General features: G+C 34.5%; 2 protein-coding genes across 18 annotated transcripts; one reads left to right on the forward strand and one right to left on the reverse strand.

Moving 5' to 3' along the window:
* Nucleotides 1-74: 74 nt before the first annotated feature.
* Nucleotides 75-19,482, reverse strand: LOC117242716 (tetratricopeptide repeat protein 37). Its single transcript, XM_033509604.1, has 13 exons — nt 18,879-19,482; nt 18,443-18,810; nt 9,294-9,709; nt 7,797-8,273; nt 7,499-7,653; nt 5,804-5,939; nt 5,309-5,676; nt 4,563-4,882; nt 4,156-4,452; nt 3,617-3,874; nt 2,311-2,694; nt 1,115-1,376; nt 75-525 (listed from the first exon to the last, which is right to left on the reverse strand). Exons 1-13 carry the CDS (start codon nt 19,202-19,204, stop codon nt 387-389), a joined length of 3,906 nt encoding a protein of 1,301 aa, XP_033365495.1. The 5' UTR covers nt 19,205-19,482; the 3' UTR covers nt 75-386.
* Nucleotides 16,079-26,497, forward strand: LOC117242717 (balbiani ring protein 3-like). Of its 17 annotated transcripts, XM_033509607.1 has the most exons (17): nt 16,079-16,395; nt 21,340-21,642; nt 21,721-21,945; nt 22,024-22,248; nt 22,327-22,551; nt 22,630-22,854; nt 22,933-23,157; nt 23,236-23,460; nt 23,539-23,763; nt 23,842-24,066; nt 24,145-24,369; nt 24,448-24,672; nt 24,751-24,975; nt 25,054-25,278; nt 25,357-25,581; nt 25,660-25,884; nt 25,964-26,497. In XM_033509607.1, exons 2-17 carry the CDS (start codon nt 21,415-21,417, stop codon nt 25,979-25,981), a joined length of 3,396 nt encoding a protein of 1,131 aa, XP_033365498.1. In that variant the 5' UTR covers nt 16,079-16,395; nt 21,340-21,414; the 3' UTR covers nt 25,982-26,497. The 17 variants fall into 17 exon arrangements, with proteins under 17 accessions (XP_033365498.1, XP_033365496.1, XP_033365502.1 ...); XM_033509605.1 differs by having other exon boundaries at nt 25,660-26,497; XM_033509606.1 differs by lacking the exon at nt 16,079-16,395 and adding an exon at nt 21,126-21,252 and having other exon boundaries at nt 25,660-26,497.
* Nucleotides 26,498-26,579: the final 82 nt, after the last annotated feature.

Below are 26,579 nucleotides of genomic sequence, written 5' to 3' on the forward strand. Positions count from 1 at the left end.
AAAATTACCGAATTTTGTTTTCTTCCTCGCCTATGAATAATGTGCGAACTTAACGCAGAAATATTGAATATGAATGACAAACAAATGAAGTTTATTTAGTATACTTTCCATTGAAAAATTTTATAACAAATGACTGTTGAAAATACGGAGCCACAACTGATTAAGCAAAAATCGCTGGAGTTAAAAGTAAAAGTCCTTACGTATTAGTTCTAGTACACCGAGCCCTCACTATCATATTTTAATAATCCATGATTAAAAATGTAACAATTCTAAATTCCAATCAAACACTTCTTAAACACGCAGTACAATAAAACACTGTATAAATTAATTTGTACATACATTACAAAATACATTTTACAATCTGCAAACAAAATAGATCTTCCCACTTAATTAAGCTGTTTCAATTTTGTTTTAGTGTCATTTAACCATTTTGCCATGAAATTTGTCGGCTGATATGACTGTTGTATGTTACTTATAAATGTTACGAACCACTCGGCGTTCAGTTTACATTTTTTCAGTGTACGCCTGTGAACAATTTTAATTTGCAGATTAAACCTTTTTCATTCATTTTTCGATTCGTTCGATTCAATTCATTTCTTTTTTTTTTTTTTTTCATAAAGAAACATACCAATTAAAAAAATGGCATTGTTATTTTCTATACATATCTAGCGTATCTGACTTAAATGCATAACGTTACTTTATCTTTTTAGTTATGTTTAGTTTAGTCTTTTAATTATGACGCGATATGCAGCAAGAATTTATCTTTTATCAGGTAGTATATGATTCACCTAAAAGTCGGTAGCTTCTGCATGTTAGTGATAACATGTTTTAAGTTTAGAATTGAAAACGGACGACGGAGTGCCATTTATTTTTTCGAAGATTTATGGTAGAATTTTTAACTCTTTATAATCTTTAATGATAGCTCTGTTTTTGACGTTCTCCGTGTTCATGTTAATTTAACATGTAATAACAATAATATATAAACAATATAGAAATAAAGCAAATATAGTATGCAAGTTATAGGAAACTTTAATATTAAGTTATATTGTATCAAGATATTTCATAATAAAATATCAACTAAAAGTTAAATAAAAAGAAATTTACTTTTACAAACCTTGATAAAAATCCTGTAATGAACATTGCCCAACTTTCAATGCTAGCAGGATAAGTAAATAGAAGCTTTTGCATAGATCTAATACTTGCTGGTCCCATATTTAGCATGAAACAGCTATAGGATAAAGCACATGCAACATGTGCATGGTTTTCAGTAATAATATTTCTATTAAGAAACAATACTTTTTGCGCGCATCTACTAAACAGTTGTAAGTCAGTATCTAATAATATCCTGAGTAATATAGTCCAATATTTTACATTACCTGCAGGGAAAAGGAAAATAATATACCATACATTTATATAAAATAATATGTATGAAATACATAATAAGAGTGTTTTAAATATATTTTAAACTCTGAATAAAAGACTAGAAAATATTTGTCAGGCCATATCAATTCTGATATATAGCAAAATTTTGTATTTGATTCATTGCATGGCTGATCCCAACAACTTTAGCTCGATTGCCTTAGATTGACTTTAACGAATTAAACTAGGGATTCAAGTGGCGCCCCGAGCATGTTCATATAAGATAAGCCTGAACAATAAATAAATTAACTTTTGCAGCAAGTTGAAAAAGCGTTTCCTCAAATTGGCACCATATCGATTACTTGGCTTCGCTCTTTCATCTATGATTTCCAAACTTCGGGATCGGGTGGGATCTCGATATATGCACCCGTATTGCTCGGGATCCAGTGACTCGATTCGGGTATAAGCATAAACAGGCGGTCTAACTTCGAGTCGGATTGGCAAAAGTCGTATTACATCAACCCGAAATTTCGCCATTAAGAAGAGATTAAGAAGAAAGGCTGATAATAAGCCTTAAGTTAATTTAAGACCATAAAACACCTAGATTTTCGCATACGGCTTGTAACGGACAGTGTGCTTTTAGTTGTTTATGATCGTAATAGTGAAAATAAGTATAAGACGTCGCTAGTAAGTTGGCAGACAGAAGGAAAGCGGGACCGATTGACTATTCCTGATAAACTCAACACAGTCATAAATCTCCCTTGCACCTGTGCTTTTCCGATTGCTAACTTACCAGCAACGCACAGTACATGTTACGCTGCTTGCTATTCTCATCTAAAGTTGCTATTCTCATCGACTTAAGTGGGTTACTCTTTACTTATTCTTAGCTAATTTCCTCTTTGAACAATACTTTATTATTTATAACAGAAAATATATTAAAATAGTACTTACCAGGACATCTAAAGATTTCTTTAGAAAGAATAGTAATGGCTCGTTGAACATCATTTCCCATCACATAATAATATGCATATAAGCTTAGAATATGATGACCATATTCAGGATTAGGTACAGAGAACTCCAATTCTTTTAGTACCAATGAAACTAAATTGATATCGCCATGTAATATTCCTAACGATGCGGCCGCTAAAAGACCTATTATAACTGGAGGGTGTATTTGTATGCATTGGAAAAGTAAAGTTTTTGCATCATTTACTCTGTGGAAAGAATATGCTATCGCAGCCATCGCACACAATGTAAATGATTTCTGTGCTTCAGTATTCGCGAAAGATTGCAGAGTTTTTTCATATGTATTATACGCCTCTTCATATAGCTTAGCTGAAAATGAAACAAATTTTAACTATAATATATCTCAAACAATGTGAATAAATATTTGCTAGTTGTTTAAATATTCCATCACTATCCAGTTCTATAATTAATTTCGAATCATCACTTAAAAACACAGATTAATATTACTATTGTTCCAGGTTAACCAAGGATTAAAAAGGCCTAAGGTGCAGCATATACGCGTTGGACTTAAATTTATATCCGGTATAAAAACATCACTATTTAGTGACCATTTTAAACACTAGCTGAATCTTAACATCCTAAGTTTACCATGCATTTATTAATCACTACATGACATCCGTAAACGTTTCGACATTAACAGAATACTACAATTTTTGTACTTAAAAAGGTATATATGTAGTATCGTGGACAGATTGCCTAAAAAATATCGGGTGAACTATAAACAATGTTGTGAGAAAGCCAAAGTGCCGACAGGCCGAAAGGGTCGGAAAACTTGAATGGACCAAGCGGCCCATCAATGTGTCGTCGGTCCTTCAGTCAAATAGTTACGCGGAAGAAGGCGTACGTGATCATGATCGCGGACGATTACGGAACACACATGGTGAGGGCATGAGAAAAGACAAAGGGATGCTTAAGAGAGAAAGAACTAAGAGTCGAGTTGTAAGGAGTCGAGTTGTGAGGAGCCGAGAATTGAGTTGTGAGTTGTGAGTTGCGAATTATCCATTTAGTTGTCTTAGTCATAGCACATTACTGTATTTAGTTCACGTTAAATAACCATCGTTTCCTGTTTAATCCACTGTAAATAGATCCATCTATCAATAAACTTATCATATAGGATAGAAACCATTGGAAACCCTAATTTCTAATATTTCTGAATAAATAAATCCTATATATATAATATATAATATATAATATATAATATATATTAATATTGATGTAAAAATGTGATTACCTTTGAATAACGCTAACGCGAGATTGCATTGAGAGTTATAGTTGATATTTTCAACTCCTTGACATAATTTTATTGCTTCGTTATATCTTTTCAGTCGTATTAGTACACGTGCTAAATTTATAGAAACAAGGTCTTTTTCGTTTTTGGTACTATTACATACAGCTACGGCAAATTGTTCTGCAGCTGACTTATAAAGTCTCTGTCTCTCTAATAATAATCCATATGCATTTCGAGCGTGACAATCATTTGGATGATTCTCTGTAACGGATGATAAATATTACGATACGTATAGTACAATATACAAAATTTAAAATAACATTAATCAGTTACAATAAAATACAATAAAATTATGATTAATATAACTTAATGCATTATTAAAATTATAGGTATTCATTTCACAAATATAAACGATATATAAAAAAATAATTGAAATTTATGGTATGTATAAAGACTTTCATAACTAACTGTAGCTTTTCCTATGCATAGTTTTATATAGACATTTTATAATATGTATTGTATGAAAAGTGATAAAAACTTACCTACATACCACGTCATAACATCAGCAGCAGAAGATATTGCATGCATACTTTGTGTTGTATCCATATATAAAATGTCATGTTTGGTAGTAGGATTTAAAATCATAACAAGTACCCAATGAGTGTATCCTATGGCAGCTTGACTATGATATCCTAATTGTCTTGCATGTCTAAATAGATCTACTGTTTCTTTTCGATCCATTATTTCTGCAATTAAAGCTTGCCCTATCCAACTATTTATATATGACGGATCTGCACGCTGAGCTCGAGAATAAGCCTCGTTTGCTTTATACAAACTTCCTGTGAATTTAATTACACGACGATAATTTAATATACAGTGAATCGCGACGACGCTCGAACAAAAGTATAATATGCTCTTTATTATTGCGTATTTCATCATTTTTACTTGCCTATATATAGATATAAAGTTCCCAAATTAGACCATACTATAGCATTATTTAATTCCTTATCAATCGCCATTACAAAAGCATGCTGTGCCAATGCATAGTTCCTTACGTACGGTGACATACAAATAATACCCAGAAGATTCCAATGTTTCCATGTTGAAGGACATAGTTTAACAGCATGTTTTGCAGCAGCTAGACACTTACTAGCATAATTTTTATGATTGATTGATGGATCATGCTGTAATTGCATTAAATAGCATAAAGCTAAATCATACCACAGAAAAACTGATTCCGGAGAAAGAGATAATGCACAACAATAACATCTGTAATTAAAATATTCACTCAGTTTCTTGCATACTATAACAAAATTGATATATTTATAATTTCATCATTTATAAACCGAAAATATTTCTTAAAAACGCTTAGAAACGCTTAATTTTGCAGTTATTCGTCGTATCGTATTAAAAACCTATTTGAAGAATATTATAGTAGGAAAAAATGTCTCTCAAATTTCCTTTTAAAAAAGTATCAAAGATATCCGTACTTTTCGATACAGCAAAAATATGTAAGTATCCTATTCCTCATAGCGGCACCTAATTAGGCAAGAATTGCCGCAGTTAAGCACACACTAGCATTTACATACATATAACAATATAACGTATAATAATAATGATAATAACATAGAATTTATTATAATATAATGTAAGATTAGTGTAGTTTATAATATAATATTAATCTAATATATTTACCTTGCAGATAATGAGAACATATCTATTCGTTTAAGCAATACAATATGTTCGTCATTCTCATATTTTATTAGAATAGATGATGCTTTTAAATGACTGTATTTGTCTGGTAACATTGCAACTCTGTAACACACATCGCCAAGTAACTTCCAGAGACAAGATATATCCTTACGCTCTTTAATAGCTACAGTTAAACTATCCATTGCTTGTTGCAAATAGTCATTCACACGACCCAAAAGTTGTTTAGCAGTATAGTCTTTTGCTAAAGCCAAACAGGTTTCAGCCAATCCTTTTAAAGCAGGTATATAACATGATTTATTTATCAATATTTGTTCAAAGTCTTTCTTTGCTTCGTTATATTGTCCAATAATCTATGAAATAACGAAATAGCAAACGATATTTGTACAAGTCTTTAAAACGGCTGTTAGAAGTATCGTAATATTTAAACAAATATATCACTAGTCATGTCACGAAACAGTCCAGAAAAATAATACTAACCAATTTTATATATGCTAATTGTATCATTGGATATAATAATTTTGGGCATAACTCTAATACTCGCTGATAAGATTTTAATGCTGATGTGTGGGCACCTCTTATAAAATACGCATCGGCTAGCGATTCCCAACAGTGGCTGTAAAGAATGTTAAACTTTACAAGAATGTAAAGAAATTCGGTTTACGATTATTCTCCCTGTTGCCTTGCACTCTCCCGTAATCTCCCACACGTCCATTCTCCCATTTACACGCACAATCTTATTTTATATATATATATGTTATCTATTATCTATTATAATATATATTATCTATTGCATAAGTCTTTGTCTACTTGCCTAATTTACCTTCTTAGCTAGATCCCCTCCTCCCCCTCTCTTCACTCTTTCCCTTTTCTACTTTTCCAATTTTCTCACCCAGTCTACAATCCCATCTTTTCTTTTCTCATTCACTATCTCTCCTATACTGATCTTCCTTTCTAATTCTCTATATTCGTAAGTTTTATAATATAAATATAACATAATTGACTTTGAATAACGTCTAATTGTACCAGGTTGTTTGAGAACATAGTTTAAAGTTGTATTACAGAACTGACTTTAATTGAACGACATTTACCATTACTCTGGCAATATAAGTCGAAAAGGTTTTAAGCAGAAAGATAATTATTGAGTGGAAGAGAAAGCCAGAAAGCGCAGTTTATGCTCTCGAGAGATGAATTAGGTGAAAGATGTAGCGCAAAGCTGTGAGAATTTGATGGAGGAAACCCACCAGGTGGAAGACACAAGAGATTGTGGAGGGTAGGATAAACAACTAGATGGTTAGCTGGTTAGGGGAAATAAAAAAAGGAGGAAGAGGTGCAAATGTGTGTTTCAAGCCAAAGTAGTTTAGTGGAAGATTAAGATTGGACTACGTACCGTGTACATATGTATAGGGATGGGTAGAGGATGAAGAACATGTACAATGAATGCGTGTGGCGAAACCTGAATTCGGCAGCCTAAACTTCTGTCTAACTAAGTCCATTTCTTGGGTGCTGAAGCCGAAAATAAAAATTACACAATGAATGTACAAGTTTCGAAACATTTCTCCGCGTCTCCCATAATTTTCGAGATATTTGACTGTTCTCGGTTAAACCAGTCAGACTTTATGTGCATAATACTTTTATAATATATGTAATATGATATATTTATTTATTGCCTAATTTAAAATAGCTAATAATTAATGCACCTGTGTGCGCATTTACATCAAAGAATTTTATTCAGTATATTTATCCAAAATAAAACAATACGATTTTATATCCTTTTCAAAATTGACAAAACAGTCGAATAATAAAAAATACATACCTTCCCAAACGAGTGTTTTTTATTACACTATTATTTCTTCAAACATTAGCTATAGTATTACTTATGGTTATTAATATATTAAATTACTATATATTATTTGTTTAATACTATCAATATATATTAATATATATTTGCTTTTTAATATTTCCATCGTCCATTTAAAAAGGTTGAAATGTCTTTTTACTAATTTTTCCAACTTCGGTAAATCTTCCCGAAACATTAAAGATAGAAATATTACCAATAATTTCTCACCCAACAATTTCAGTATGTCACGCCAGGATAGATGGTTTAATGTTAGAAGCAATACTTTCGTAAACTCGATTGTATTCTCGTTAAATAATTACTATCTGTAGCATTACCTATCACTGGGGTCAGCTCTAATAACATGTTGAAACGCTTTAATAGCCTGCTCCGCATTTCCTTGATCAAGGTATTGCAAACCGAGTTGTAACCACGCCCATCTAGGACCGCTATCTTGCGCAGTTAACATTTGTAATAATTTTATATTTGCATCCTATAAATAATATCTTATTAACGTAATTAAGCCATAAAAAACGGAACATCGATATTTTATTCGTTAAAATATTAACGAATAATAAATTTCGGATGCATACAGAAACGGATATGCACTTCATAAAAAAATAGAATTCATCTTACTTGATTTTTAAGAAGTCTATACGCCGTACTTAACCCAATACCAGCTTCTTCAGAATTTGGATTAATTTGTAACGCGGTTTGGTAACACCTCCTAGAACGTTCCATGTCATTACCATAGTCACGATAGTACTGTCCCAAGTAAACTAGACATTTCCAATTAAAACGATCGGCTTTTATTCCATTCAAAAAAGCCATCAAACTGTAATTATACTCTGCCATTTCCCAATAGATTGTACCAAGAAGTAACCACGCTTGGGAAGTTTGAGCCAAGCCTGGCTTTCGGACGGCTGAATCAAGTATATTCACAGCTTCGTCGTATTGTTTATTTTGTTTTAAATATAACGCTCGAAGAATATTGGTATGTGTTCTGGTTTCATCTTTTGATTCCAAATTGTTCAGCAGAATCTCTACATCTGGCTGATGTAACAATATGCTAAGACGTGCACGAATCAAATCCAAACGCGCTGAAGGATGTATCTTAAATTGGAAATCAATGTATCTTTAATTGGATCAAATAAATGAACACATAAGCAGAATAAGCAACAAATAAAAGTTTCAAAAATCGAATATAGTTTCACTCTTTACCAAAACTTAAAGTCTATTTAAAAAAAAAATTCTGCAAGTTATTCAATCAAAGTATTTCTTGCTGCTTTTCATAACTTTAAGCCATCTATTAGGCGAACGATGAATTCCATCACGGGAAAATGTAGTGTTTTCAGGTAAGATCTAACTAGTCAGAGACTGACAAAAGGAAACATTCTGTGAAATAGCTGAATGACAACGTTAGGTTACACGCTGTTTCTATGACAAAAGTCATCATAATGAGTTTTGTTTAGGATATAACAGCCAGCTTACTCGCTAGGCATTACTCCCTCCGATTACCACCTATTCCGGTCGATGAAACACGCCTTATCCCAACTACGATTAGTAGATAAGATACAAGAAGAAGACTTGGCTATAAAATTTTATCTAAAGACACCATATTTTTCCGTAATAGAATTCATCACCTGCCTGATAAATGGCTTAAAGTTGTGTGAACAACTATTCTGTTCTCTTTCTTAACTTAAATAAACTTACTTAAACTAGTGTTTAAAGAAAAATAAATCTTACAATTTTTGTAAGCTTATTCAACCTTTTTAGAAAGGATTTACAACATGATCTTCTGCGATGAGTAAATTGAAGCATAGATTTTATTTCAAATATTTTGTTTAAAGAATCTGGCTACGAAATAGACAAACGAGTAATATTTTTTGGTAAGCGGACTACGAGGGATCGCACAGCACTTACACCAGAACCTTGAATGAGTAAACTTATCTTGAGAAATGTCAAACATACTTTTTCATAGGAGAAGAAAAAGAACATGATCTTTAAAACTTTGAAAAGATTGGAAAAAATGCTTTAAGATTTGGAAAGAGATTTAGATAATTCTAAGCAAGAATTTTGTTGTTGTCGTTTCAAACTAAAAAAGTTACATGTGTAAATAAAGAGAATTTTTACTTGTTCACACATTCGTAATGCTGTTTCCCATTTAGATTTGTCATTAGTTAAACTCGTTGATTCAACTAATGTCTCTTTCATTTTATATAATAATTTATTTTTTATTTTAGATTTCTTCATATCTAATACTCGCTTGGCAGCAACTTCTGCATCTTCCCAACAGTAAAGCTTCATACTTATTTGACTTAATGCCATCCAACCACATACTGAACGCGGCGTCGATACAAGTATATCTTTCAATATATCTCGCGCTATAATCAAATTGCCCGATTTTGCCAAATCAAGTGCTTTAGCAATTTTAGCTGCTTCACACTCTTTGTTCAATTTTAAGCAACCTTCATAAAATTGTGTTATATCGAGGTCAGTAAAATTTTCATCCAAGATATTTCGTTCCGAGTAAGCAAGACATATATATTCTGTAAATAAAATAGAAATAATTAGAGCATCAAAACCATATTATTAGAAAGAATGTTAAGTATTCTAAGGAAAGATTAGAAGATATCCATAAGATCTGAAACTTCAGTGTTTGTTTATGAAATAGCTACTATAGTTGCTATTAATCTGGTTTTGTGTGAAAAAATATTTGCTGGTTGAAAACGAACAGATTAGATATCTGTTGGGATTGTTTGAACTGTCGCGCCCTTTCCCCTCGCCACTCTATTTTCTAAACTTCTTGCTGAACTATTCTCCAAACTTGCGCTCACATTTCTCCGGACGCTTCTTCACTTGTAATCCTAAGGCCGTGTACGTACAAAGAAGTGGCAAGTAGTAAGCGACAAAATTGATATTTAGGACATTGGCATTTGGCATTGTCTGTGAAATCACTTGTTTTGCCACTTGTCACCTATCGCTTACTACGCCGTATGTTTACGACCTAACTAACGACCGGTGCAGACGAGCGACTTTCATCGTTGCGATCTCATGTCTTCCTTTGTTTTCTTAATTAAAAACAACAAAGATAGACATGTAATCGCAACGGGATCGCAATGATAAAAGTTCGTCTGCAGCGGGCCTGACCATACAGAGAGCGGTAGGCCAGAACATCGCTATTTGGGATGCCAACATTGAGCGCCGTGGGATATGAACATACAGAAGAACGGTAAAATTATGCAGCAGTTGTTATTTTTGAGTGCGTAACACGTCGTTGCTACGTTCGCTACGATATACACTTTTATCTGAAAACTGGTAAGTATAATGTTTATCCAATTAATGAGATGCGTTCGTTCTAAGGTGAATGTCAACATTTTCGCACCATCAATTAGGAAATTTTCCAGCCAAGTTTTTTCAGTATCTGCGATTATGGATAGAAACATAAATTGGAGAAGACCGATTACTTCAGAGAAATAATTGATAAATACATTAAGATACACATATGTATGTGTGTGTATGTAATATAATGAATTAAAATGAACTAAACGGAGCAAATTCTTGTATTACATATTTTGGAAGCAGTATCATTAGACGTAATGAATAATATTCAAATAGTTTGTAAGCTTCGTTTTAAAGATATATGATAAAAACGTTTGCTACATAATACATATAATAATATATATACAAAATAACATACGACAATACACAAATAAATACAATACTTAATAATAATGCATAAGCTATATACCTAATAATAATACATATCTACATGCATACAGCAAGCGTAGTAACGCTCATGTGTAGAGAGACAAGCGATGAGCAAGTAGAGCGAAGCAGCCCATGTTCCAATCTTGTGTGCGTCCAACCTTGATACCGAGTAGGCAGTATAAGCAAGCGACTAGTAACAATTCTGGATAAAAAGTGATCAGGAATTTAATATTATATGAGATTAAGGTGTTATTATTGCCGTCAGCGGCGCATGTCAGTACTATGGTTATTGGAGATCCTATGCCAAAGTGGAGAACGTGAGCCTACCACCTGAGGATTTACATGTGTTACATGTGACTTGATGACATCAACATCACGTACGTGGCATTCGAACGCACAGTGAGATGAAACTCAATCCAGGTGGTAAAAAGATTACATTCGTCATAGGCAGCTTCCTATCTCAATTTCCATAAAGTCATTCTAAGGATCCCATAAACCAATTTTCAAATTCATCCACAAAAACAATTTTGTAACTTTTGTTGCAATTATTTGAATTATTTATAATTTCTTGGAGAAAATCTATTACCATTATCTCACCGTCCGAAATTCTGGCATTTGGGGAGAAAATGCGCAAAATTTCAAAGTGATTCCTCAACTAGAACCTGTGCCGTGTTTAAGTTAGTTTTCAAATTTTAATGATTTCGCGTCAATTTCGAGCATAATCCGCTATTTGAAAAATATTAGTGAATATTTTTACATAAAAATATAATGTCTTAGACGTGTAATAATAATATTTATATGTTGCAACTACAAATATATATAAAATACTTGAGTTTCTGAAATTAGTATATGAAGCAACGTTTAAGACTTTAAACCACTGTATGTAACTGCAGGAATCATAATAACTTAAATGTGGCACGGATTCCAGGTGTCCAATCAATCTGGAATTTCGCGGAATAAATTTTATTATTTTGTCCTCAAGTATCGCAGTTTGGAACGGTAAGATCGAAACCAAATCGGAGGTCAAAAAATGAGGGCTACCTCGTTGAGCACTTCTTGAACAATGCTGGATGCCTTGTTTGTCCGCAGTTAGTGCCGACTGCACTCGACATTGGTTTTATCACATTTTATGTTTGATTGTGCAATTCCCTGAATGATTATGATTATTAGCACACATCGCATCTGTATTCGAGTGTACAACTACTACAGACATGGCCAATCCTCTGACACTTTTTACAATGAAAAATTTCCTTAGGTTGTTCTACATGATACGTTGGTCCAACAGGTATTTATGACAAACAACTGTTGAGGTGAGTTGATTGAGAAAATGATACTATCGTCGATAAATATTCATCGCATTGATGGGTGATCTTCTTTCTGCTGCGTTGGTTACGCTTTCATTTCTGTTGGCTTCTGCCCTTCAATGAACTTCATGTCAGATGAACAACATGTCAGATTCTGACGTCTTGTCTACATTATCGGTTTCTGAGAGCCAGTTATATTGGTTATTATAGGTGTGTGTTGCGTTAACCTTCTGTAAATTAAAAAGTTGGGAAGTTGCAATTGCGTGTTTCCCCACTGACGCAAGAAGGATATATGTATTTGTGTATGGCCTGTGTATGTTATGTAACCTAACCCCAACCTAACCTAACCCCAACCTAACCCCAACCTAACCCCAACCTAACCCCCAATCCAATGATAGGCCTGAATTGTAGCGTTGTAGTGTTATGAAATTGACTTGTATCATCGCTCCAAGTTCCTCTCTCTCTCTCTCCCTCTCTCACCAGTTGAATCTGATGTAGAGGCGCGCTATTTGCAGATAACAGGCACCCGCACACACTGCTCAAATTATCGGACGCATGTTGTCTGCTAATCTCGCAGTACTTTTTTTTGTCAAACTCGCTAATAATCACCATACAACACGAGCTTGTTGCCCTGGGACACTTATTTTGTCAGGAGCTATGCTTCGGTATTTCTTCGCTGGTCTTTAACGTGCACTCAGCACAACGCTCTCGTCGTAACTTCCTTAGTTGCATAATTCAATCGCTTTGCTAGCTATACCGTTGAATGAATAACCGATACTCTAGAAGATATACAGTCGGGGACGAAATAAGTAGATAGGTAATGGAAAAATCATTGCAGTTTCGTTAAATACGTTTACATAGAAATGTAAATATTAATTTCAATTATCTACTAAATAATTTATCTACTGTAAGCATATATATATATATATATATATATATATATATATACATAAAAGTATGAAATAAATAAAACTTAAGTACTAAATAACACAATCACTAGGTCGATTAAGATTATGGACCGAGATTATGGTTATTTGGAATAGATATGTTGCAGATGCTAATCTCTCTCGGAGGCAGCAAAAATATTATAGCAACAGCTCCGAGATTAGTGTGTATTTGCAATTTCCTGAAGTCTAAATTACTGTTGATATAAATTGTTACATTCCTACTTTGCTATTGTAGTATTTGCCCAATTTTTGCGAATGACATCAAATTCCTTAGTTCTGATATATTGAATTCTTCTAAAGTTGGTGTTTTGGAGATAGAGAATATGTAATTGGTACGTATTTAAAAGCCATTGAGGAATATTTATTTGTTTATATTATAAATACTTGTCTATAACGTAATTATTAAGTGGTTAACAATTATTAGATGTCGAATAATACGAGAAATTTAGTGGCATATCAATGTTCATTTCGAATGTTTTAAAGTTTAAAAGCGAGTTAGTTTCCTCTGTAATACCTTTTATTGCTTGAGCATGCCTTTGATATTCCTGTGGGAATTTCTCTTCACCAATCTCTGTTTAAGATGTTGAATTGGTCATTTCGAACTGTCATCGCTATCAGAGTAATTGTTAGAGTCCTTAGTCCTTTGAGATCGTGTTCGATTGATAGGTTTTGATTTGTTTTTAGTAATATCTGATTCGAAGAATATATCAGTTATATTTTGGTTTGGTTGAATATGCTGCTGTTGTTGTAAATCGGTTACATGTATCACTTCTCCTGATGCTATCCCATTCGTGTTTGCATTAACATTCTCTGTATTCATACAATTGTTTGCTATGATTAGTGGTACCGCATTTTAGCCAAACGGCAAGATAATTTTTAAATGATAATTTTCCAAATGATTGGATTGGATATGGGCATCCTAGTTGCAAGCTCGCCCGATTTAAATTCATTGGATTTTTATTTGCGAACATACTTGAAATTCATTACATGTATACTCATTTCATACCGAAAATGTTGTGATATTTCGTCGTACAATTGAAGAGGGATTTCGATAAATTCAAGGAACATCAGACAGTATTGACAGAGTCATTAGATCGATAACAAAAGATCTTCGTGCATGCATTCGAATGCAAGTCATTTTAAGTATATTCTATGAAATATGAAATCGCAGAACACAAGACGCTGTATCTCCTGAAGAAAGTCAAACAGGACATATGTTGATAAGAACTTCTTTTACTGGTGTTAGGTACTGAATTCTTTCCTTAAATATTTCCCACTTCGTCTACAAGACAAGCTACATTTAGTTGATAATGACACTACCGTCCAGTCTGTGCAATGGAAAAACTAAACTTCGATTCACGTCATCACCAATAACCACCGGCGTTGAAAACTCTTACTTGAGACACACATTTCCATTGTCCATATTCCAAAATGGGGACAGTATTGATAACAAACCTGTTGATGATCTGTTGATCGTATAGTCCCGCAGGAAGAACTTGCTTATGTAAGTTTATGGGGGCTGGCAAACCCACGTTCCCGCAGCCAGGGAGGACCGTCGGGACAAGCGTCCCACTTACGTGAATCCTCTATGTACACCGCAGGGAACGTCGCCGGCAGTGTAAGGCGTTTAAGTACGGTTACACTCTCTCTACGTGGCCTAGCACACCCACGATCCTGATGCCAAGGATGGGACCGTCGGGATAAGTTCCCGGGTACCTTGTATCTTGAGGCCCCCGCTTACGTGAGTCCCATCTGGAACTGCCGAGCACGGTTAGCAGGTCGCCGACCGGCAGTGACGTGGCCGTACATCCACACGATAGTCCCACCAATGACTTAGGATGGTACCACGGGGGTCGAGTAAGCCCTTCTGCTCGGCCAATTATGGGTTTGGACTCGTGGTGGCAGTGGCTGATGGCCAAGATGCTGGCAAGAGGGCCGATTTAAGGGGTATTGGCTCGCCCCGAGCCAATGGCCTTCGGCGGGTGAGCAGCGTCCCACCTGCTCCGGAACCGTCCTGAAGAGACGGAAGGGCTTAGAATGTGCCCCGTTCGACCTGAGACGAGCGACAGCCCCTGCAGGCTTAGCTAATCGAGGTAGCAAGGCACTGGGTGCCTTGCGCGATGGTTGGGCGTAATCACAACCCCTGTGGCCCTAGGGGTGCCCGGGTACTGTGTGGCGATAAAGAGACGCCGAGGAAAGCACCCGTTACCAAAGACTGACAATACTTGTTGATCGTATAGACAGTATCGTGATTCATCAGTGACTAACATGCGACTCCACTCTTCCACATATAATTATGTAATATATAATATAATTTCATATTCGTACGTGATCCAACGCTGTGAGCGATGATTCAATGCTGGCACTCTCGCACGATTTCTTAAATATCAATTGGATTCCCGAAATCTTCGGCAAAAGTTCATCGTAGACTTGACGTGCTAGTACTGTCGGGTTACGCGATACGTTTCGTACTACGGTTCTGTTTTGTCATTTCTGCCGTCACGATGTCTGCTCTTGCTGTGTTCAGAAACTTTGCATATCTTGATATCGAGAGTTTTTATGATCGGCTCACAACAGACTCGCTACAACGTCTACGTACATCATCGTACGTACGTCGCATGTACACACCTTAAAACGTAACACACGTTAATTGTTATTTTCTTGGTGTAAGATAACAATTTGGGGCGACTTGTGCCTCTGTCATTGCACTTCGCGGCATTACAAAATTTTCGTTGGTACTATATTTCAATACTCGATTACGAATACCGAAACTAACGGGGATCCCAAGAATCTAGAATTATAAGATACTTTCAGAGGGCTCGATATCTTCGAATTCTCTCTCTAATAAAAATCTGCAATTTTATGATTTCAAACGGATCTGAATTTACGTCACTCTACAGAGCGCTCCAAGGTCAAAAATCTTGGTATAAATGCATGTATAAAATTGCGGGAAGTTCAGTTTTCCGTATGCTATGCGTGCGTAATCTACTTCTGTGTGATATCTTCGAGAGACTTCGTTTTTGCAGTATTTGAAATAGGAAATTGCATTATACGAAGAATTTCAAGCTAGATTTTCTATAACACCTTACTGTATTCTGTGCAACAAGTTTTCGATTTACATAAATTTCCAAATCATTTTCTACTATTGTCTAAATATGTAATCACATAAAAGCAATAGCAGTAAATTTTATATTAAATTTTATTTTCATTTATTAACAACTTTTTGGACAATTGCTTCACGGATAGCGACGAGAGTTGAAAAATAAGAGCCAGGTAAGTTCGAATCACGAATATTTCAATGGCTTTCGCTAATTTACTATCTCTTTAAATAATGGTTTTTGATCAGTATCAGTTCGATAATAATTAATAAATAATTTAAGACAAATACTGCGTTATAACGTGTTGTATTATGTTTCTTTCAATGACTTCCACGACATTTAAATCTTTATTACTAATTATTTTTATTATTTTTCGTTTTCAACAAATATCGATCTATTACGACCCTTTAAAATAATTTGCATAACTGAGTGATTAAAACATAAATATGGAAAATCGACAAATAGTGATTAAATGCTATTTTTGCTAAATTTCATCCCTTAACTAACAATATATGAAAACAACTTGAAATATGCTCGGTAGTTTAGAATAAATATATATATATGTATGCATAACATAAGAAAAATTTCTCAAATAATATATTCATATCTTGATAAATAATATTTTAAATGCTGAAAATAACAATTGAATGATTATAAGTGCACATAGTTACTAATTTTAATTAATATTCAAATTTTAAAAAGCACTTATCACTTGCAATTACTATACAATGCAGTAGTGAGATGTAAACTGTATATATTAATAGTGACAATCTTTTTCGGAAATTAATACTTGTTTAATAGAAGCTGTTTAATACTATTAAAATATACTACTACAAAATATACTTATGGAAACTCTTGAGTTAAGACTGCTATTCTCTAATATTCTTCGGTACAATTCAGGAAAGCTATTTTTTAAACTGCTTTAAACACTCATTGTTAGTGGCGATTTTATTTCAGAAGTGAAATGGTAGATATCATTTATATTATACCTATGGTATAGACTGCAACCAGTAGCAGTGTATATAATGTTAGTTTTAATATTTAATTCCTTTAAATTGTGCAACTTTATTATACAATTTTGCTTCTTTGTACTACTTAGTCATTAATTTCTTTCTTGATTTATTTACCCTGGCACTCCTCTATTCTCTTTGTCATATCATTAAAAATATAAATTACAACTAAAGTTATGTATACTTTATGTGTACTGTTCTTGTATACTTTTATACTTTGTATACTATATATTTTAAATCTTTGACAGACATGTTCGAGATCATGCCATATCTACTAACAAAGAAAATGAAAGTTTCTAAAAAATGCTAGCTACTATCTTAATCCTACTATCATTATGGAATTTTTATATTTCAATCCTGCCCTCATTTTAGTAAACAAATAAAAATTTGTAATATCTTAAGAAGCTGTTTAATATGCAACTGAAACAAGAAATTATGTATATTAATAAGAATTTCCATATCTTGTTCAATTTATTTTTATTTTTGAAACGTTGAAAAATTGGGTCGATAATGACAAAGAAACATAGCAGAGTTAATGTATCATGCAACTGTACATTTTCCACATAGATCGAATTCATTGAAATATAATCATATTTGGTATTATTTTCGTTGGCAAACCGTTAGGAATTTGTTTATAATAATTCCAGTACCAGGAAATGTATCTACCGATAAAACAATACTGATAAAACAATTATGGAGAAACTATACAAAATTGAAGCATTTATCACAACAATTGTTACAATTGTGGGAAAAAGCCTATTATTGTAACTAAAAAATACATACATAGACGAGATATATATATATATAATAATATATGTATATCTAAAAAAGTTTAAATTTTGTCATACAGTACTTTTGAATTCTTTTTGTTTCTTTATAGTACGTATATGCTAATATTTACATCTAACCGAACTCTTTTCTATTAATACTATTTACATCATTGCCATTTATTAATTATATTTACCATTTACTAAACTAAATTTACCGTTTACTAAACAATTGCACTCCTCATGTTTCACGATATAGATAGATATAGATTGCATTATTATTAAATTCTATTACCTCATAAATATTAGAAATAAATCTTTAAATTCTTCTGTTTGCTTGATAAAAAATCCCATTAAAATTAATAAGTGATATTATAAGATTCCTTTGTTACTTTCATAAACAGAATGTTAAAATAGCTAATAATATATTATTTTTAATACTTACCTAACGGTAATGTATCTTGAGGGAATCGCTGATGCATATTGATAGCTTCTTTTACCAAATCAATTAATTCATCTTTGTCATATAAAATTTTTAAATATTCTGTATAAAATTTTTGTTGGTCAGTTGCATCAAGATCATTAATTGTAGATTTAAAAACACTTTCTAATAAATTTTGATATTTATTTAGATTGTAAAAATTATCTAATAGCAGCCATCCAAGCGTTTTATCGATGACCTTAATTTTGTTATCATCCAAATTCTTCCGTAATTCAATTAAATGTTCAATACATTGAGTTATAGTCGTAACATCCTTAAGTTGCGTAAAAAGTTTTGAGATTCTACTCATAATATTTGTAAACTTAGAGTCACTGAAAATAAATTACTGAATAAGTTTTACAAATCTATAACATTTATGAAGTATATAGCAATTTTATACCTTTCTATTTCCAAAAGCTTGCAGTAAGCTAATAATAGTTGGTTATAACATTCATTATTGTCCAAGTTCTTTTCATAGTAAGATACTAAACCGTACCAAGCTAATGGATTGTCTGCTTGGATTTTTGTACCTTTTTGGAGAATTAATGGTACTTGTGGTTTATACTCATCAATTTCTTTCATTGCAGCCGCCAATAACATAAGTGCGCTATAATTATTTTGATCTCTCATTAATATCTTGTTACATTTCTTAATCACATCTATATACTTCTTTTCTCTAAATGTATCACGAGCCGCTTTAAGAGCTACTTTTATTTCATTTGACATTTTCACATAAAACTTTGACAAAATAAAATACGTCCAGAACTTAAATCGAATATATAAAATTCGACTATAATACAGACTTTATATCGATACATTCAATTAAATATTTTCTTAAGTATATCAATATGTATGTCGTTAGGTTTATTCGTGATCAAATACAATACTATAACTTGTAATACACATTATTCAAAAATCCTCTATCTTTAAATCGTAAACTTTTTCTTTTATATCTTCAAAATATTTACTTTACATATCCTCAGATATTATAGCTTTGATATATACATATATATACATGCATATATATACATGAGAACGCTCCCGCTTATGGATCTAGTTATTTCCGGACTGGTGCTGCTCCGTGCGGTCAAATACTGAGTTTAATTGAAAATAGCATTTCAAGAACCTACAAAATTAGGGATCTGTCCTGTTTGGTTGGAACTTAGCATATACAAGAACCTATGTATTTAAGCTTAAAGTTAGGAATCTGCCCTGTTTGGTAACACAATAGCATAGGCGAGAACCTATTGAGTTTCAAGCTACAAGAACCTATTTAAGTGTACGGTTCTATGAAAAAGTTCATATCTACTATTCTATCCGAGATAGACAAATATAAGAATGACAGAATCGTGCAATACCGAAACTGATTACAAGTTACCTAAGAAACAGAAATTAATCGTTTATTATATATTCTTTTTAGGGGAGAAAAGGGAATATTCCCTTTCAAACGATTATGGATTAATGGAATGATGCAATAATTCTAATAAATTTTCCATACATCATTTAGATTTAACATTAACTTTTAGCATTCGGCATGTCATCTGTACCAGCATGAACATTTTTTCATTTCGCATGGAACTACACTTTCTTCTGTAGTACGTACGATGGCGTTTGTTGAGACAAATTTAACAACTTTGCATATGAGGTCATTTAAGTTATTTAAGTTGATCGACATCTGTTGTAAGATGTTATAAATTCGTCAGTTCCTAAAGAATCAATTGAGTCAGGGTCGCTGGCTAGTGGCTAGAGACAAATATTTTGAATTTCTTATTTTCCATGACGCTTCTCAAATTATCAAACATTACCGAATGCTGAAAATTCATTTTAGTCGATATACTTTAGTCTTTCTTAAATTATTGTTCGTCTATTATCACTTTATGAAACGAAAGAACCTTTTCGGACAACCTAATATTGCAAATTCGTCCACTCGTTCTTCTATCAGTCAACCTCAACAGTAATGACTGAATGCAATGTATATTACCGAAAATTTTTTTATTAATATCTCGGAAACTAATAAATAGCTGAAATAAGATTTTATATTTGGGGACCACAAACTTTTTTCTATTTTTTTACATAATCTAATAACTGTTGACAAAAAACGCAACTAAAAAAAGGTTTTTCTTTTGTCCAACTAATAGAGGTACATTCTAATCTCAGTAGAGATTTATCATAAGATAAGTTATCATAACACGAATAATGAATGATAACATATCAGAGATAACTGATCGGTATAAAGTTTCAACTATCACACCTTCAGCTCATACAAAATCACCAACAACAAAAGCCAAACGGTAAGCAACTTCCTTATTTCTACCTCTATTATATGAATATTTGAAATATAAATTTGGGGTGAATTTAACAATCGCGCATTAACAATATTTTGTTATTTTTTTATCGAAACTGAAATACTTACATAGAAGTAATCCTGATGTGTTATACCCGTTAGGATCCAACGTAGATTCGAGGAGAAAGGTAAGTTCGAGAGCGTTGGAACAGTATTAAATGAGAAGAGAGAGATATCTTATATGACTCGTGCATTCAGATGGTCACACCGATGATTTTGTACTGAAACTTATTATAATCGCGATTTATAAGAATTTTATCGAATCGTTATTAATTAATAAGTAATTAATTAATTCATTTTATAAACAAATAGGGATAACCATGTTTGTTCACTTTTCGAGGCACCTCGCAGTAGCCTCGCCCCACGTGTTACTGACATAGACATTCCTAAATCGTACATTCGAACAGATGTCACAACCTTAATAATTTCTGTAACTATACATAAAGAATATGTTCCAAATATTATAGAATGTTCAAGCAAGTCTACGAGTCTTTCTCATTTTTCCTGTCTTTTATAGAACATAGGTGAAAGAGAATTGATTCCTCATACAGAAGTGAAGAACGCTAGAATACAAAACACTAAAACAGTTGTTATGGCAGAAACAACAAATTCGCAGCAACAAAGCAGTGCGGCGAAAACTACGGATGAATCATCACAAAGCCTTGTACAAAATCAGAGTGTACCGGATATGGATACAGAGATATCTTCGCAGGCTTGTAATTGCGAAACAGGATGCTCTACCCAGCACTGTAGCTGCGTAAAAGACAAGATTAAGTGTGGACAACGGTGCAAATGCATCAAATACGGATGTAAAAATCAGGTACACGAATTCCCTTCTTCGTCTCCTCTTTCTAATTCACGACACCCCTAACGCTAATATGGATATTAACCTTTTTAGGTAGAAACAGCAGATTCGCAGAAACAAAGCAGTGAAGCACAAATTGTGGATGAATCGTCAAAAAGCGATTCAGAAAATCAGAGTGCCGCGCATTTAGAAGCAGAGAAATCTTCGCAGGCTTGTAAATGCAAAGAGGGATGCTCTACCCAGCACTGTCCCTGCGCAAAAGCTAAGATTAAGTGTGGACAACGGTGCAAATGCATCAAATGCAAATGTAAAAATCAGGTACACGAATCTCCTTCTTCGTCTCCTCTTTCTATTTCACGACACCCCTAACGCTAATTTGGATATTAAACTTTTTAGGAAGAAACAACAAATTCACAGCAACAAAGCAGTGCGGTGAAAACTACGGATGAATCATCACAAAGCCTTGTACAAAATCAGAGTGTACCGGAAATGGATACAGAGATATCTTCGCAGGTTTGTAAATGCAAAGCGGGATGCTCTACCCAGCACTGTCGCTGCGCAAAAGCTAAGATTAAGTGTGGACAACGGTGCAAATGCATCAAATACGGATGTAAAAATCAGGTACACGAATCCCCTTCTTCGTCTCCTCTTTCTAATTCACGACACCCCTAACGCCAATTTGGATACTAATCTTTTTAGGAAGAAACAGCAGATTCGCAGAAACAAAGCAGTGAAGCACAAATTGTGGATGAATCGTCAAAAAGCGATTCAGAAAATCAGAGTGCCGCGCATTTAGAAGCAGAGAAATCTTCGCAGGCTTGTAAATGCAAAGAAGGATGCTCTACCCAGCACTGTCCCTGCGCAAAAGCTAAGATTAAGTGTGGACAACGGTGCAAATGCATCAAATGCAAATGTAAAAATCAGGTACACGAATCTCCTTCTTCGTCTCCTCTTTCTATTTCACGACACCCCTAACGCTAATTTGGATATTAACCTTTTTAGGAAGAAACAACAAATTCACAGCAACAAAGCAGTGCGGTGAAAACTACGGATGAATCATCACAAAGCCTTGTACAAAATCAGAGTGTACCGGAAATGGATACAGAGATATCTTCGCAGGTTTGTAAATGCAAAGCGGGATGCTCTACCCAGCACTGTCGCTGCGCAAAAGCTAAGATTAAGTGTGGACAACGGTGCAAATGCATCAAATACGGATGTAAAAATCAGGTACACGAATCCCCTTCTTCGTCTCCTCTTTCTAATTCACGACACCCCTAACGCTAATTTGGATACTAATCTTTTTAGGAAGAAACAGCAGATTCGCAGAAACAAAGCAGTGAAGCACAAATTGTGGATGAATCGTCAAAAAGCGATTCAGAAAATCAGAGTGCCGCGCATTTAGAAGCAGAGAAATCTTCGCAGGCTTGTAAATGCAAAGAGGGATGCTCTACCCAGCACTGTCCCTGCGCAAAAGCTAAGATTAAGTGTGGACAACGGTGCAAATGCATCAAATGCAAATGTAAAAATCAGGTACACGAATCTCCTTCTTCGTCTCCTCTTTCTATTTCACGACACCCCTAACGCTAATTTGGATATTAACCTTTTTAGGAAGAAACAACAAATTCACAGCAACAAAGCAGTGCGGTGAAAACTACGGATGAATCATCACAAAGCCTTGTACAAAATCAGAGTGTACCGGAAATGGATACAGAGATATCTTCGCAGGTTTGTAAATGCAAAGCGGGATGCTCTACCCAGCACTGTCGCTGCGCAAAAGCTAAGATTAAGTGTGGACAACGGTGCAAATGCATCAAATACGGATGTAAAAATCAGGTACACGAATCCCCTTCTTCGTCTCCTCTTTCTAATTCACGACACCCCTAACGCTAATTTGGATACTAATCTTTTTAGGAAGAAACAGCAGATTCGCAGAAACAAAGCAGTGCGGTGAAAACTACGGATGAATCATCACAAAGCCTTGTACAAAATCAGAGTGTACCGGTTATGGATACAGAGATATCTTCGCAGGCTTGTAATTGCGAAACAGGATGCTCTACCCAGCACTGTAGCTGCGTAAAAGATAAGATTAAGTGTGGACAACGGTGCAAATGCAAAGAATATGGATGTGAAAATCAGGTACACGATTTCCCTTCTTCGTCTCCTCTTTCTAATTCACGACACCCCTAACGCTAATTTGGATATTAACCTTTTTAGGAAGAAACAACAAATTCACAGCAACAAAACAGTGCGGTGAAAACTACGGATGAATCATCACAAAGCCTTGTACAAAATCAGAGTGTACCGGAAATGGATACAGAGATATCTTCGCAGGTTTGTAAATGCAAAGCGGGATGCTCTACCCAGCACTGTCGGTGCGCAAAAGCTAAGATTAAGTGTGGACAACGGTGCAAATGCATCAAATACGGATGTAAAAATCAGGTACACGAATCCCCTTCTTCGTCTCCTCTTTCTAATTCACGACACCCCTAACGCTAATTTGGATACTAATCTTTTTAGGAAGAAACAGCAGATTCGCAGAAACAAAGCAGTGAAGCACAAATTGTGGATGAATCGTCAAAAAGCGATTCAGAAAATCAGAGTGCCGCGCATTTAGAAGCAGAGAAATCTTCGCAGGCTTGTAAATGCAAAGAGGGATGCTCTACCCAGCACTGTCCCTGCGCAAAAGCTAAGATTAAGTGTGGACAACGGTGCAAATGCATCAAATGCAAATGTAAAAATCAGGTACACGAATCTCCTTCTTCGTCTCCTCTTTCTATTTCACGACACCCCTAACGCTAATTTGGATATTAAACTTTTTAGGAAGAAACAACAAATTCACAGCAACAAAGCAGTGCGGTGAAAACTACGGATGAATCATCACAAAGCCTTGTACAAAATCAGAGTGTACCGGAAATGGATACAGAGATATCTTCGCAGGTTTGTAAATGCAAAGCGGGATGCTCTACCCAGCACTGTCGCTGCGCAAAAGCTAAGATTAAGTGTGGACAACGGTGCAAATGCATCAAATACGGATGTAAAAATCAGGTACACGAATCCCCTTCTTCGTCTCCTCTTTCTAATTCACGACACCCCTAACGCTAATTTGGATACTAATCTTTTTAGGAAGAAACAGCAGATTCGCAGAAACAAAGCAGTGCGGTGAAAACTACGGATGAATCATCACAAAGCCTTGTACAAAATCAGAGTGTACCGGTTATGGATACAGAGATATCTTCGCAGGCTTGTAATTGCGAAACAGGATGCTCTACCCAGCACTGTAGCTGCGTAAAAGATAAGATTAAGTGTGGACAACGGTGCAAATGCAAAGAATATGGATGTGAAAATCAGGTACACGATTTCCCTTCTTCGTCTCCTCTTTCTAATTCACGACACCCCTAACGCTAATTTGGATATTAACCTTTTTAGGAAGAAACAACAAATTCACAGCAACAAAGCAGTGCGGTGAAAACTACGGATGAATCATCACAAAGCCTTGTACAAAATCAGAGTGTACCGGAAATGGATACAGAGATATCTTCGCAGGTTTGTAAATGCAAAGCGGGATGCTCTACCCAGCACTGTCGGTGCGCAAAAGCTAAGATTAAATGTGGACAACGGTGCAAATGCATCAAATACGGATGTAAAAATCAGGTACACGAATCCCCTTCTTCGTCTCCTCTTTCTAATTCACGACACCCCTAACGCTAATTTGGATACTAATCTTTTTAGGAAGAAACAGCAGATTCGCAGAAACAAAGCAGTGAAGCACAAATTGTAGATGAATCGTCAAAAAGCGATTCAGAAAATCAGAGTGCCGCGCATTTAGAAGCAGAGAAATCTTCGCAGGCTTGTAAATGCAAAGAGGGATGCTCTACCCAGCACTGTCCCTGCGCAAAAGCTAAGATTAAGTGTGGACAACGGTGCAAATGCATCAAATGCAAATGTAAAAATCAGGTACACGAATCTCCTTCTTCGTCTCCTCTTTCTAATTCACGACACCCCTAACGCTAATTTGGATATTAACCTTTTTAGGAAGAAACAACAAATTCACAGCAACAAAGCAGTGCGGTGAAAACTACGGATGAATCATCACAAAGCCTTGTACAAAATCAGAGTGTACCCGAAATGGATACAGAGATATCTTCGCAGGCTTGTAATTGCGAAACAGGATGTTCTAATAAGGCCTGTGGCTGCGTCAAAGCTAAGATTAAGTGTGGACAACGGTGCAAATGCATCAAATACGGATGTAAAAATCAGGTGCACGAATCCCCTTCTTCGTCTCCTTTTTCTAATTCACGACACCCCTAACGCTAATTTGGATACTAATCTTTTTAAGAAGAAACGGCAGATGTAGAGGACAGTTCGCATGTACTTATTACAGTTGTGCTAATTAGGTAAATAATTTTCGTTTCGCATGTTGAGGATTATTTTCTATCGCTATTGCAATTAAATCTGGGTACATTCAATGGTGGATGATCGATAAAAGCCAAATTGGCATCACTTTAAGTACTTATAATTGTAATTGGGCATCATTGTATCAGTCTTAAGATATGAAAAATACTTTTACCTATGGCAAATGTGACGTGAAGTTGTGGTCAATGATATTGAGATGAAATTGGCGGGAGTTAATAAATATTGGCTTCCCTGTCCCTCCTCCTTACGAAATAACGTTTCAAGGTTTGTAATTCGTGGACTCATTTGAAAGTTAAGCTCATTTGAAGTGGAAAAATCCCATTTCGCTTTTCGGGCCACTAGCATTGTTTCTAACTGATTCTAATCCTGGACATTCTGATATTCTCCCACTGTTTTGTATATTTCACTTTATAAAGAACTGTGTAAATAACGCTATCATAATGAATAGCAATAAGAAGTTCTACTAGAAAACATTACCTACACAATAACAATTCTGTCGCTGTTGTTTTCGTATGCTTTATATTACAAGAGTGGCAATG

This window comes from Bombus vosnesenskii, unplaced genomic scaffold, assembly GCF_011952255.1.
Source record: "Bombus vosnesenskii isolate JDL3184/JDL3185 unplaced genomic scaffold, Bvos_JDL3184-5_v1.1 scf7180000016275, whole genome shotgun sequence".
Lineage (NCBI taxonomy): Eukaryota > Metazoa > Arthropoda > Insecta > Hymenoptera > Apidae > Bombus > Bombus vosnesenskii.